General features: G+C 45.3%; 1 protein-coding gene across 1 annotated transcript in view; it reads right to left on the reverse strand.

Annotated features, from left to right (window-relative positions):
* GPR158 (G protein-coupled receptor 158) overlaps positions 1-12,782 on the reverse strand; it is a 317,370-nt gene that overhangs the window by 69,249 nt on the left and 235,339 nt on the right. The window contains exon 6 of the mRNA XM_039521128.1: positions 388-497. Within this exon, the coding sequence (XP_039377062.1) occupies positions 388-497 (110 nt within the window). The remainder of the gene's footprint in view (positions 1-387; positions 498-12,782) is intronic.

Raw genomic sequence — 12,782 nt, forward strand, 5'->3', positions numbered from 1 at the left:
GGGAGGTTGACCCTGTGCTGAAAATCCTTAGACTGAATTCTGGATCTCCAGCTACTTTTCTATGGGAGTTGGGTTGGTTTGTTTTTTTTAGACACTGGAGAAGGGCAATGAAGTGAACTTGAGCCCACCCAAAGGTTACACCTGTATAAATTATTCCTCCTTAGTCAAATACTGCAGCCTTGACTCAACCACTCTGGCATACAGACTTCTCAAAAAATAATATTACTACTACTACTACTACTTCAGGAACATTGAGAAGAGATAGACATTGGTTTTAAAACTCAGAAAGAGCTATTGTTTATAATAAATTCCTGCAGCTCTTGTTTCTAATTGACCACACAGAGTACATACTACCGCAGTGATGGAAATTACTAAGGCATGAAATACCTGTGGAGCTTGAGTGTCACAGTTCCGTAAACAGTAGTAAAGCCCAGAAGACGAACCCATCTTAGGAGAACACAGCGAAATATGCTTGGCTCAAAATACAAAATGATAACCTAGGGAACAGAGAGACAAAGAAAGAGAGCTTCAGTGCCAGCTTTCATGGGGAAATAGTTGTTGATTCAAATAAAGAATTGGATTTGTCCAGTATAGGTAGTGGACATTTTCAAGCTTGTACTACTGTGTAACCCACACACCTCCTGGGTGTGGTGTTCTGTCCCATCTAGTGGCACCAAGACCGCTTAGAGAGAGAGAGATTAATGAGTCTGCTCTACAGCCTTAGCTAACAGCCTGATAGCTTTTAGCTCATGCAGTAGAGGCTCCTGCACTAAGCTCCAGAGGCCCAGGTTCAATCCCGCCCACCGACAACCAGGGTCTGTTGGTGTTATAACAGCACATTGAGATTTTACAGTAAAGTAACTAGATAATCTGATCAACTCACTGGCACGGTGCTGAGTGCCTTCCGCAGGGAGCTGGCAAAGGCCCAGTGATAAGCTATGAAATGATAGGTCTTCTAAAGACTTAACAAAATGAAAGCATGTATGCGGAGGAGACAAGAGCACAAAGGAGATTTTTAGTGGTCTGTTATAATATTCTTTGGTGGGGCTCTTCCCACAGTTTGATTACAATTATTATAGCAACTATATCACACGTCACAGGAATTGCTTCTAATAAACATGGAAAAAGCTGAGCATCTCATTTTCCCTCTCAAATCCTCCCTGTATTACTCTTGATAACATCACCATCCTTAGCATCAGGACATTGGTGTCATATATGACTTATCTCTTCTTCTCCCTTCCCTCCCCAGCAACTCTGGACTCTCAAAACCAGACTGCCTCTTCCTCTGCAACATCCCCTCCTCACACTGATTGGTAATTATCTTTGTTCACCTTCTGGCCTCTTCTTGTCCATACAGAATGCTGCTACTACAGTCATCTTCTCTCATCACTCGAATGATGCACTCTTCTCTCTCAGTCACTGTGCTGACTTCCTCTCAGCTTCTTCATCAAGTTCAAGTTTTTCTTCCTATCCTTCAAGGCCATGAAATCAAGCCCTATTTATATAGCTCTGCTCATTTCCTGTAACAACCCCTATGGCTGCCAAAGCCTCCTTCATAAACACCTGTTTTGTATCCTTCTACCAGTTTTATTCTTGTGCCCTCTCCATCCTAAAACCTATGCTTGGAGCATTCTCCTTTTTGAAAAATAACCTCCTCCTCTTCATTCTAACCCTTTTTTACAACTACATATCTCCAAGAAAACCTTTCATCATCAACCAAAAGAGACAGAGACAGGTAAAAAAACATCTGCACCATTATGAGATTGAATTTGTTTGGTATCATGTGTGTCTGAAGCGTATTATCTGTATCTGACCTAGACTGTTCTAGAAGCACTTAGAGCAGTGGCAGGCAAACTGCAGCCCACAGGCCACACACAGCCCATCAGGGTAATCCACTGGCGGGCCATGAGACAGTTTGTTTACGTTCTCTGTCCACAGGCACGGCCGCCAGCAGCTCCCAGTGGCCACAGTTCACCATTCCCAGCCAATGGGAGCTGCGGGAAGCGGCGCAGACCACAATGATGTGCTGGCCACCATGTCCCGCAGCTCCCATTGGCTGGGAACGGCGAACCACAGCCACTGGGAACTGCAGATGGCCATGCCTGTGGACGGTCAATGTAAACAAAGTGCCAGCGGATTACCCTGACGGGCTGCGTGCGGCCCACAGGCGGCAGGTTGCCCACCACTGACTTAGAGTTTTTGGAGAGGAAAGGTTTGTAAGCTGGAAGGAAATAAAATTGGAAACTGATTGAGACAGAGATTGTGCCTTCCTCTATGTTTGCACAGCACAAATCCAATGACAGTGTTCAGTAACTATGAACAAAGAAAGAGTTATATAATGTAGTTGGTGTTCAGAATCAGTAAAATCTGATGTTGCCCTTAGTCTAGGGGAAAAATGCACTGAAATGTTCAGGACCATCTGCCAGTCAGCCCAGTACACAGTTAGCACTTTCCAGCAGCAGTGGTATTATTGTGCCTATGACCTGCCACATTATATTATCTTCCTAAGTAAATGCTTTATTCTGAGTGAGAATTCTAGCCCAGGACGTTGGCAGGAAGCCCAGAATGAAGTCCTCTGGGTGGCATAGATAGATTGAGGAATGGTGGAAGAAAAAAATGCAGAGATGCAGATATAGAGCGAGAGCTGGAAAAACCTCAATTTCTCTTGCTGAAGAACCAAGATGTAATTATTTTTTTTAAATCATGTTTTGCCAAATCAAAAACACTATGCAAAAGGTCATCTGTTTTTGTTAGTCCACCCTCAATGAGCTGGATGTGCTTCAGAGAAGCAGGTGATTCATAGGCATTTGACAAATGCTGCAAAGAGAGAAAAGAAATGCATGCACTTGTGTCTTCCATTACATTTCTATCTGCGGCAATGCATCTTAGCAGAGATGCTGCAAGAGCTACTGAGCCCCCACCACCAATGCTTCTTATGGCAGACAGGGAGATGGGGAGTGAGATGCAAATGGATGAAAGCCAGAGAGCGAGGAGAAGTGAATCTCAATCTTTCCATAAATATTCAACCCAAGATTCACTCATCTCTAGTATACACATTCTTGAGCTAAATTATATCACAGTGTGAAACCAATCACTGATGAGAAAGTTTACCCCCTCTGTTTCCCAGAAAGCAAGAATGGGAGGAGGACAGTATGGTCATGGTGGATGCACATTATCCACCTTCCATCATGGAATGAACTTAGAATTAGAGCTGGTTGAGAAGTTTTTGATGAAACATTTTTCTTCTGAAAATGCCAATTCATCAACATTGAAACTGTTCACGGGAAAGGGTTAGTTTTGACAAATGAACTGTTTCAAAACATTGTGAAAAGAGTTTCAACCTGCTTAGACATTTTCTAAATAAAAAAAGTTCTGTTTTTCAGGGCAAAATGACTTTTCATTAGGACTTACCTACACGGCCAGATAGTTTGGACTATGGAGGTGTGAATTGCAATGGTATCTTTTTGTTCATCATGGCAGCATCCACATGGGGGAGTTACAGCGCAACACATGGCAATTCACACCCCCTATAGTTCAAACTACAGGGCCACGTAGACAAGACCTTAGGGAATATCTACACCGCACATTTTTTTGATAGCACATAGATTACATATCTGCATAGTCCTCCCACCCCCCAAGTACGGGTATAAATAACAGTGTATGGTGAGGCACAGCTTAGTCAAGTAGACTACAGATACACCGGAAGAGTGCGGGTATGTATATGAGTATGTACCCTAAATGCTTTCTAGTCATCCAGCTGTGCCCGTTCATCTACACCAGTGTTTTTAGCAGTGTAATGTCCCATTGCCTCCCCACTGTTGGAAAAGGCTCCTCCAGCTGGGAAAGGCACCTTCAGTTCCCTGTTGTTGGAGTCTTTCCCAGCAGCAGGGGAGGCAGAGCTTTTCCTTGCCACAGTGAAAGCTCTAGCAGTGGGGAGCTACTGAAACTTTTCCCCTCTGCCGCCTCTCTGCTAAAGCCTTTCACTGGCAGTATGTCCTCACCACAGTGTGGACGCTGCCTGCCTTTCCCTGTAGTGTGCAGCTACATGTACACTGCCTGCCAGTGCCAGTGGAGTGCCGGGTAGACGAAGCCTTAGAATAAAACAACGTACAAATAATTTTAAAAGATCAAAAATGAAAAGAATTTTCAACTGAACCTCTCCGAAGTTCTTTATATTTACAGTTTGTGAAAATTTTTGATGATTTTAACTTTTTGTCTTGATTTACGAAGGGAATTTTTTTTTTAAATCTTGAAAACTCTCACAGGACGGGAAAACCATTTCTTGACCCGTTGTCCCTAGAATATTAGCTGGAAGAACAAAACAAATGGAAATGCATCTTACATGCCTATTTCCCCCATAATGCTAATGGAGGGAGAGCATTTTAAGGGTGGTTTCTCATAAAGTTATGGATAGGACAGTAATTTCCTATTGCTATAGTTTTCAGCTCTCAATGTCATACATTAGTACTGTTGCAGATTTACATAGCAAAGTCAGTAACACTATCTCTGGTGTTGAAGTTTGTAGGAGGGAGAAACTGCCGTGATTCATCTGTGGTTCCTCCATACCAGAAAAGCAATATCGAAAGGGAATTTATATAGTAACTCTGAACATTTCAAGGTTGACTAGAGATAAAAGTTTTTTTTCAGAGCACTCGTCTAAAGCTATAATTTCAACCACAGAATTTCCTGAATAAAGCCAATAGCTCTCTCTGGCATGAATTCTGACACAGCAATTTTGTCTTTCAAATACTTGCCAAAGTGTTAACTGCTCGCATTTAGATAATCTTGTTTTTCTTTATTGTGTGCTTACTACCTGATGGACATATACAGTGTAATCTGTTTTGAGGGGCAGGGGGCTTGTGCTGAGCCTAATGGCCTGCTAGGTGAGGCTGAGAGCTTCTTAATGTGGCTTTGATCCCTAAGCCCTTTTGCATCCATTAACTCCAGGGGATGGGGCTACCCAGGCAGAACAGGGGTTTAAAAAGCAACTCCTAAGCAACCAAAGGAGCTAGTGAACAGGAGCAGATAACGGGAGTTTTGTGTGGAAGTTCAGAGAACATTCTCTAAACTTAGGCCAATAAACATTCCCCAAAACAAAACAAAAAACAACAAAAAAGCTGCAGGAGTAAAAAGAATGCAGGCAGAAGTCCAGCAGCAGATTGGGGTCTATCCAGATTATTGCAGTGAATATATCATGTATGATTGCTGGCCTTGTGGATAGGTGGCATATGTATGCATTTAGTGCAAGGAGCTCATGGCCCTCAGAGACAGAGTACAGGCTCTGGAGACCAGAGTGGCTGAACTGGAGGGGTTAAGGGAGACAGAGAGGTACAGAGATGAAACTTTTCGGAACACATCTTCGTTGCCTGAGGGGGAACAGGCACACCAAAGAAGCCAGGGAGTCAACGAGCAGTTTTTTTCTAGTTTCGTGGCAACAAAATAGTTAGGCTAAGAGTAGGGCAGCCTGTGCATAGGGTTTCAGTGCCTGACATGAACCTCAGAGAAACCAGTCTTCCCAAAGTGGCACACCATGGAGAAGACAGACCCAGATCAAGCCCAGACATCCAGCTCCATGATGGAAATGAAGGGAGGGGATGGGGGACCGGGAACTTCCCAGGAGGGAAGAGTCAGCCCTCTTGAAGCGGGAGAGAAGCCACGGCCCCGCGCCTGCCGGGGACAGAGAGCACCGGCGCCCGCAGCCCCAGAGTTCTCTGTCCCCGGCAGGCGGGGAGCCGCGGCTCCTCTTGAAGCGGGAAAGAAACCGCGGCCCCACACCTGCTGCAGCCCCGGAGTTCTCTGTCCCCGGCAGGCGCAGGGCCGCGGCTCCTCTTGAAGCGGGAGAGAAGCCGCGGCCCCGCGCCTGCCGGGGACAGAGAGCACTGGCCCCGGCAGCCCTGAAGAAGCCGGAGAGAAGCTGGGGCCCCGCGCCTGCTGGAGACAGAGCGCACCGGCGCCAGCAACCTCGGAATTCTCTGTCCCCAGCAGGTGCGGAGCTGCAGCTTCTCTCCCCTGCCATGGTGCTGGGGACCATTGGTACAGTACCATACTGTATTATACCTTAAAGGGGAGCCAACCTGTGATCGCGTTATATGCGATTTCGCGTTATGGCAGGGTGCGTTATTGCGAGGTTTGACTGTACTAAGATGGGTGAACTTGAGTTCCTGGATTAAATGAGGACATTGATATAAAAGGCATCACAAAAACTTGGTGGAACAATAATAATCAGTGGGACACAGTAATATCAAGGTACAAAATATATAGGAATGACAGAGTAAATCATGTTTGTCGGGGAGTGGCACTATATGTGAAAGAAAGCATAGAGTCAAATATAGTAAAATCTTAAATGAATCACACTATACAATAGAATCTCTATGGATAGAAATTCCATGCTTGAATAATATGAATATAGCATTAGGAATATACTACTGACCACCTGACTAGGATAGTCGTGGTGATTGTAAAATGCTCAGGGAGACTAGAGAGGCTATAAAAAAAGAAAACTCAATAATAATGGGGGATTTCAATTATCCCCATATTGACTGGGTACATGACAGGATGCAAAGAAAGTTTCTAGACACCATAAATGACTGCTTCTTGGAGCAGCTAGTCCTGAAACCCATAAGATAACTAAATCAAGAATTGTTTCTCCCAAGTGGATCACAGGACCTGGTCCAAGGAGTGAATATAGTTGAACTGCTCAGTGATAGCAACAATAATGTAGTTAAATTTAACATCCTTGTGAGGGGGAAAAGAAGCCCATCGCAGTAGCATTTAACTTCAGAAAGGGGAACTACATAAAAATGAGGAATCCAGTTAAATGGAAATTAAAAGGTGACATACCTGCAAGCTGCATGGAAACTTTTTAAAAACATGATAATTAAGGCTCAAATTAAATGTATCCCCCAAATTAAAAAACATAGTAAAAGGATCAGAAAAGTGCTACCATGGCTAAACAACAAAGTAAAAGAAGTGATTAGAGGCAAAAAGGGATCCTTTAAAAGGGCAGATGAAATTCAGTGCTGAAAAATGCAAAGTAATGCACACTGGAAAACATAATCCCAACTATACATAAAAATTGATGGGATCTAAATTAGCTGTAACCACTCAAGAAATAGATCTTGGAGTCATTGTGGATGATTCTCTGAAAACATCCACTCAGTATGCAGCTGCCATTAAGAAAGCTAACAAGGTTAGGAATCATTAGGAATAAGGATAAGAAGACCATTAGGACAATAAAATTGTAAATAATCATAATGTCACTATATAAATCCATAGTCCACCCACACCTTGAATACTGCATGCAGTGCTGGTCACCCCATATTAAAAAAAAAAAGATACATTAAAAATGGAAAAGGTTCAGAAAATGGCAACAAAAATCACTGAGGGTATAGAATTGGTTCCATAGGAGGAAAGGTTTTAAAAGACAGGGACTTTTCATCTTAGAAAAGAGACAACTAAGTAGGGATATGACAGAGGTGTGGAGAACGTGAATAAGGAAGTGTTATTTACTCCTTCACATAACATAGGAACCTGGGGTCATCCAATGAAATTAATAGGCAGCAGGTTTAAAACAAACAAAAGGAAATACTTCATGCAGTGCAGTCATCCCATGGAACTCATTGCTAGGGGATGTCGTGAAGGTCAAAACTATAATGGGGTTCAAAAAAGAGTTAGATAAATTCATGGAGGACAGCTCCATCAATGGCTATTAGCCATGATGGTCAGAGACTCCACTGGATGTTCTGAGTGTACCTAGCCTCTGACTTCCAGAAGCTGGGAGTGGATGACAGGATGGCTCAGTCAATGACTGCCTCTTCTGTTCATTCCCTCTGAAGCAGCTGGCATTAGCCACTGTCGGAAGACAGGATACTGGGCTAGATGGACCTTTGGTCTGACCCAGTATGGCTGTTCTTACATTTGAACCGAACCATTTCTATGAGTAGCTGAGGCATTACACTTTCAGTTGCCTATCAGAAGGCACTGTGTGAGAACAACACTTTCAAAGGAGGTGTGGAGGGCATGGGAGTTGAAGTGTGATGGCAAATGGTGAGGACCTTCAGAGGTAATGGCACAGATGTTGAGCAGGTATAAACTGTCACATTTCCATTTATAAATCTATGGCAACTTACCCCAGCTCAGGATCTTCCCCAATGTTTGATAATATAGGGCAGATTTTCAAAGACACAAAGGGGATTGAGGCACACAATGGGTACTTTGTAAATCTCTCCCTGCATTTTAGATTATGTTAAACAACTGCATTTTAAGATTATGCAAAACCCTGTCAAGCTGAAACCATTCTTTCCTTTTCTGTTCTTTATAGCTTGTATATGACATGGCATGGATCAAGTTTTTGGACAGCAAAAGCCACTACAGAGATGTTTGTCTTTTTGTGCTTTAAGGAAGGTTACTCTAAGGATACGTCATTCCCATTCCCAACAGGACTCCTTGGGTTGTTTTACTGCATACTCTGCATAAACATTTGTCAACATCAAGTCCATCATGCCAGTGAGAGGTTTAATACAGTGCATGGCTCTTTTGCTTTTGTTATTAATAACGTTTATATAACTGCAAGCGGCATATTTTGAGTAAAGATGCTTGTGGTGTAGCCAGAGTCAAAGTGGCTCAAGAGAGAGTTCCCAGGTTTAAACTCAGGTTTAAACACACAAACTCTGTCTGGGGTTTCTAGTTTGAGGGTGTACCCAGCAACTGTCTCCTGAGTGCCTCTTCAAGGCTAGAAGTGGCTCTGCTGTACCTGCTAATAACTTCTCCAGGTTCCGTACACAAACTCAGCACAGGCTTTGCTTGTCTATTCACCACCCCTTCTGAAGGGCCCAAGATTCTTCACATAAATAAAACTCCAAAATAAAACTCAAAACACAGTCTCAAAAAAAAAAAGTCTCAAAACACAGTCCATCAGTTTTATCCTCAAGTTGGGTCACTTACAGACTTTTCCTCCCTGTAGTGTCTGTAGAGGAACCCCACGTCCCAGGTCTTTCTGCTGGAGCCTGCTCACTTCCAGCAGCCTCCAGTTCACTCTACTTCCATGCTTTATTACCTGGGGTCTTTTCTACTTTGGCAATGACTCCCAAGCCCTACGGGTGGCATCTCAGCCTTCCCACTCTGGCTTCCAAACCCACTGGTATCAACATAGGGGCTGACTCCGTGGGTGCTCTGGGGCTGGAGCACCCACAGGGAAAAAATGGTGGGTGCTGAGCACCCACCAGCAGCTCCACTCCTCTGCCCCCACCCAGCGCCTCCTGCCTGCCTGCCAGGAGACCCCATGGATCAGTGCCTCCCGCTGCTGCAATCAACTGTTTTGCGGTGTGCTGGAGGCTTTGGGGGAAAGGGGAAGGAGCGAGGATGCAGCGCGCTCAGGCAAGGGGGCAGAACTGGGTGGGAAGAGGTGGGGAGGGGGTGGAGCAGGGGCAGGGCCTATGGGGAAGGGATGGAGTGGGGGCAGGGTCCGGGACAGAGCTGAGGTCAAGCACCTCCAGGCACTTTGGAAAGTCAGTGCCTGGGAGCATCAAGGTCTTCCCTGCAGGAGACTTTCTTGCTACCTGCAGTTTCCAGAGCCAGAGCCATCCCCCTCCCCTCCTTACTGCAGCCACCTACTGCCCTTTATAGGGAATTTCCTTACTCAGGTGGGGCTTATCCTGTAATCAGGCTGGCTTAGTTCCAGGCTCTCAAGACCAGGGACAAGCCACCCTGTTACAAGTCACTCTAGTTTAACTAAAACAACACAAACTTGGCAAAAGTCTCTGGCTGCTGCATTCCATCCATCTTTCTGGCTAGTGAATACCAAACACAACTAGGGGAAGCTCTTAGATGTCCCCAAATCCCCAGATCACCAGGTATGTAGCCTTCTGGTCAGAAAAACCCCTGCCCCTCCCCCACAATGGGGAAAACTCACTCTCTCTTTAAGGCGTTGAATGTACCAAGCCTCAGCTACATCTTGATTAGCTGGGAGTGTATTCCTAAAATGACACTGAACCACTGAAGGGAGCTAATCCCCCCCCAAAACCAGGCTGCTGTCTGGGTCTGCAGGGCATCCATCTACTCTGGGCAGGGGGTCAGCAGGACTAAGGGGTCCTCTCAGGGACACTGAAAGACCCCTAGGCCCATCACAAATCTGATAATGCTTAGTGTTACTTAAATGTTCTTACCATGCTCTATTCCATGAGGGCTACATAAATCTTATGAAAAGTGTCCAGATACCACGGTGATGAATGCCATAGGAACTCCTTAGAGAGACAAGGTGGGTGAGGTAATATCTTTTATAGGAACCAACTTCTGTTGGTGAGAGAGACAAGCTTTCAAGCCACACAAAGTTCTTCTGGTATGAGAAAGGTACTCTGAGCATTACAGCTAAATGAAGCTGGAACAGATTGTTCAGCATCAATAGTTAGCACATATTCTTGTCTCTCTACTATCCTGTGACTGACAGGGCTACAACTATATTACATATAGGAACTCCTTATCAGAGATTAGATTCGGTGATGCCAAAATCCTCAAATCCTACAATACACTTAAATCCTACAATACACTTAAATACTAGATATTGTCTCCTATTCTGCTGAATCACCTTCATTTGGAAAAGATACTTGAAAAGCTTGAGAGGTGTATTCATAGGGTCCAGGTCATATATCTCATAACTATAGGCAGCTAATGAAAATATTTTTGTGGGGGCTAACACCACTCCACAGTGGCAGCTTTGGTCCCATGGGGCTGTGCCTGGCTTTACACTCTGGCCTACTGGCTCTTGCTGCATGCAGATTTGAAGGAGTCCACCACAGTGTCACTTGACACACAAGTCAGCTCACAGGTGGGGTCCTCTCCCCACAAAGCTGTGCCCCGCACCCTTCCTGGCCCTAGCACCGCCAGACACAGGGCCTCAGGATTCCCCCCCATCACCTCAGGACCTCCCCTTTACCCAAGACTCTCTTCCCCTCACCTCCTTCTTCCCCACTTATCCATGGGCGGCGGGTACCATAGGCTAAGAGAGGCTGTGCCTCATGCTCCACCCTCAGACTCCCTGTTTCCACTTTGTGGCCATGCTGCCCACCCTCCCATCCTGGTGCTGGAGAGGCTGCCTGCCCTCCCAGCGCTCTGGGGTTGCGGGCACTAGCCTGAGGTGGGGGCTGGTGGTGGGGCTTCTGGGCTCCAGTGGGACCTTGGGTGGAAGGGGCAAAGCTGGGGGCTAGCCTCCTCCAGCTGGCAGTTCATGTGCTGCCCATGCACTGATCCCCCTATCATTCCCTCTTTCCCCCTCCCCCTCCCTCTCCTTTTCATCTTTCCCCTTCTCCTTCATCCCTTCCCTCTTCCCCTCAGCCCTGCCTCATTTCTCTTTTCTTCCCCCTACATCAATCTATCTTTCCTACAATTCCCACCCCCCCATACATGCGTCTCAGTGGGCTCCCTCGGGCACTGCACCAAACTTGCCTAACAGAGGAGGAGGGAGAGCAAGCTGGAGTGTTGTCTTTTATGTGTCCGTAATGCATCCCTGCCAAGGTCAGATGTGGTCTCTCTGGCACATGTATATCGTGGTGTGTGTGCCTCCAGCCTAACACGTATATAGTGATGACCAAGCACAGGGAAAGGAGAGTACTTACTTCCGGGCATATGCATGATTGTAATCGAGGAGAGGTGGGAGTGGGATGGGGGAGAGGGTAGGCTGGTTTTGACACATTCAGAGTGTAGGGTAGGTTGAGAGAGTCCATTGATTCCTCCCAGGGCAGAGCACATGTGTGGTGACCTGGCTAGGCTATGCTAACTGTGAGGAGAGGCAGAGGCAAACCAAGACAAAAGGGTAAGTTCAAATTTTTAGAAGTTTTATAAGAGAAAACCGCAAAATTGTACCAGGAGCATAAATAATATAGAACATTACAAAAGACTTACTACTTATAATAATAAACTATAAGTTCTCAACTTATTAACTTTTGTGAGCTTGTACAGGCTGGGCAGTTAGTACCAAATGCATTGTTATTAACAGAACAAAAGAGATTATTCTACAATATACTGTGTCACTTCAAGGAAGAATCAACATTTCCTCTCCTTGGCTGTAAGTCCATTTATACTCTTGCTGTGCTGTTCTTTGCTTCTCTACAGCTTGAAGTGCTCCTTAGATTTGATGTTCCTGTGGCTGTATCTCATTTCACGAGTTTATCCACAAATGGGGTTTCTTCACCTAATGGGCCCTCACTTGTCCGTTAGGCACCTTTGAATTGTATTCCCTCAATAATGTTCAGTCATTCTCTCTCTGTTCATACACATTAGCTCCTTTGTGGGTGGGCTTCTCGTTTATCTCTTCCAGGATCTGTTTGCACCTATCACAGCTCTTTGATCAATTCCCTTTTTCACCAGTTACAGTATATTTCCTTTCAGTTTTTTCCCTTGATACTCACTCTCTGGTAAGTCTGTAGATTTGATTTCTCTCTCTCTCTCTCTCCACTAACAGTGTCTGCTCACATACCCAGGTCTATTTTTTCTGCTTCTCCTAACCTGAAATCTTTCCTATTTTCTCCTTCTCACTTCCCAACCCCCTACTTTTATTCTCCTGGTCTTCTTTTATGTAATCACTTCCCCTTCTACCCAGGCTCCAGTTCATCTGCTAGCTCAGCATCTCCATTCTTCTCCTTCTCTAATAGCTTTTTCCAATTGCCCCCTTCAGGTAGATTATAAGCCCCCCTCTCTAGCTCGAGCTGCCCTCTCATTGGCCAGCTCTCTCCCCAGGACAGCATTCTGGGTGGCTGCACTGCAGCTGCAGCAGGTGGTAGTGCCAGGGC

This window comes from Mauremys reevesii, linkage group 2, assembly GCF_016161935.1.
Source record: "Mauremys reevesii isolate NIE-2019 linkage group 2, ASM1616193v1, whole genome shotgun sequence".
In the NCBI taxonomy this organism is placed as follows: Eukaryota; Metazoa; Chordata; order Testudines; family Geoemydidae; genus Mauremys; species Mauremys reevesii.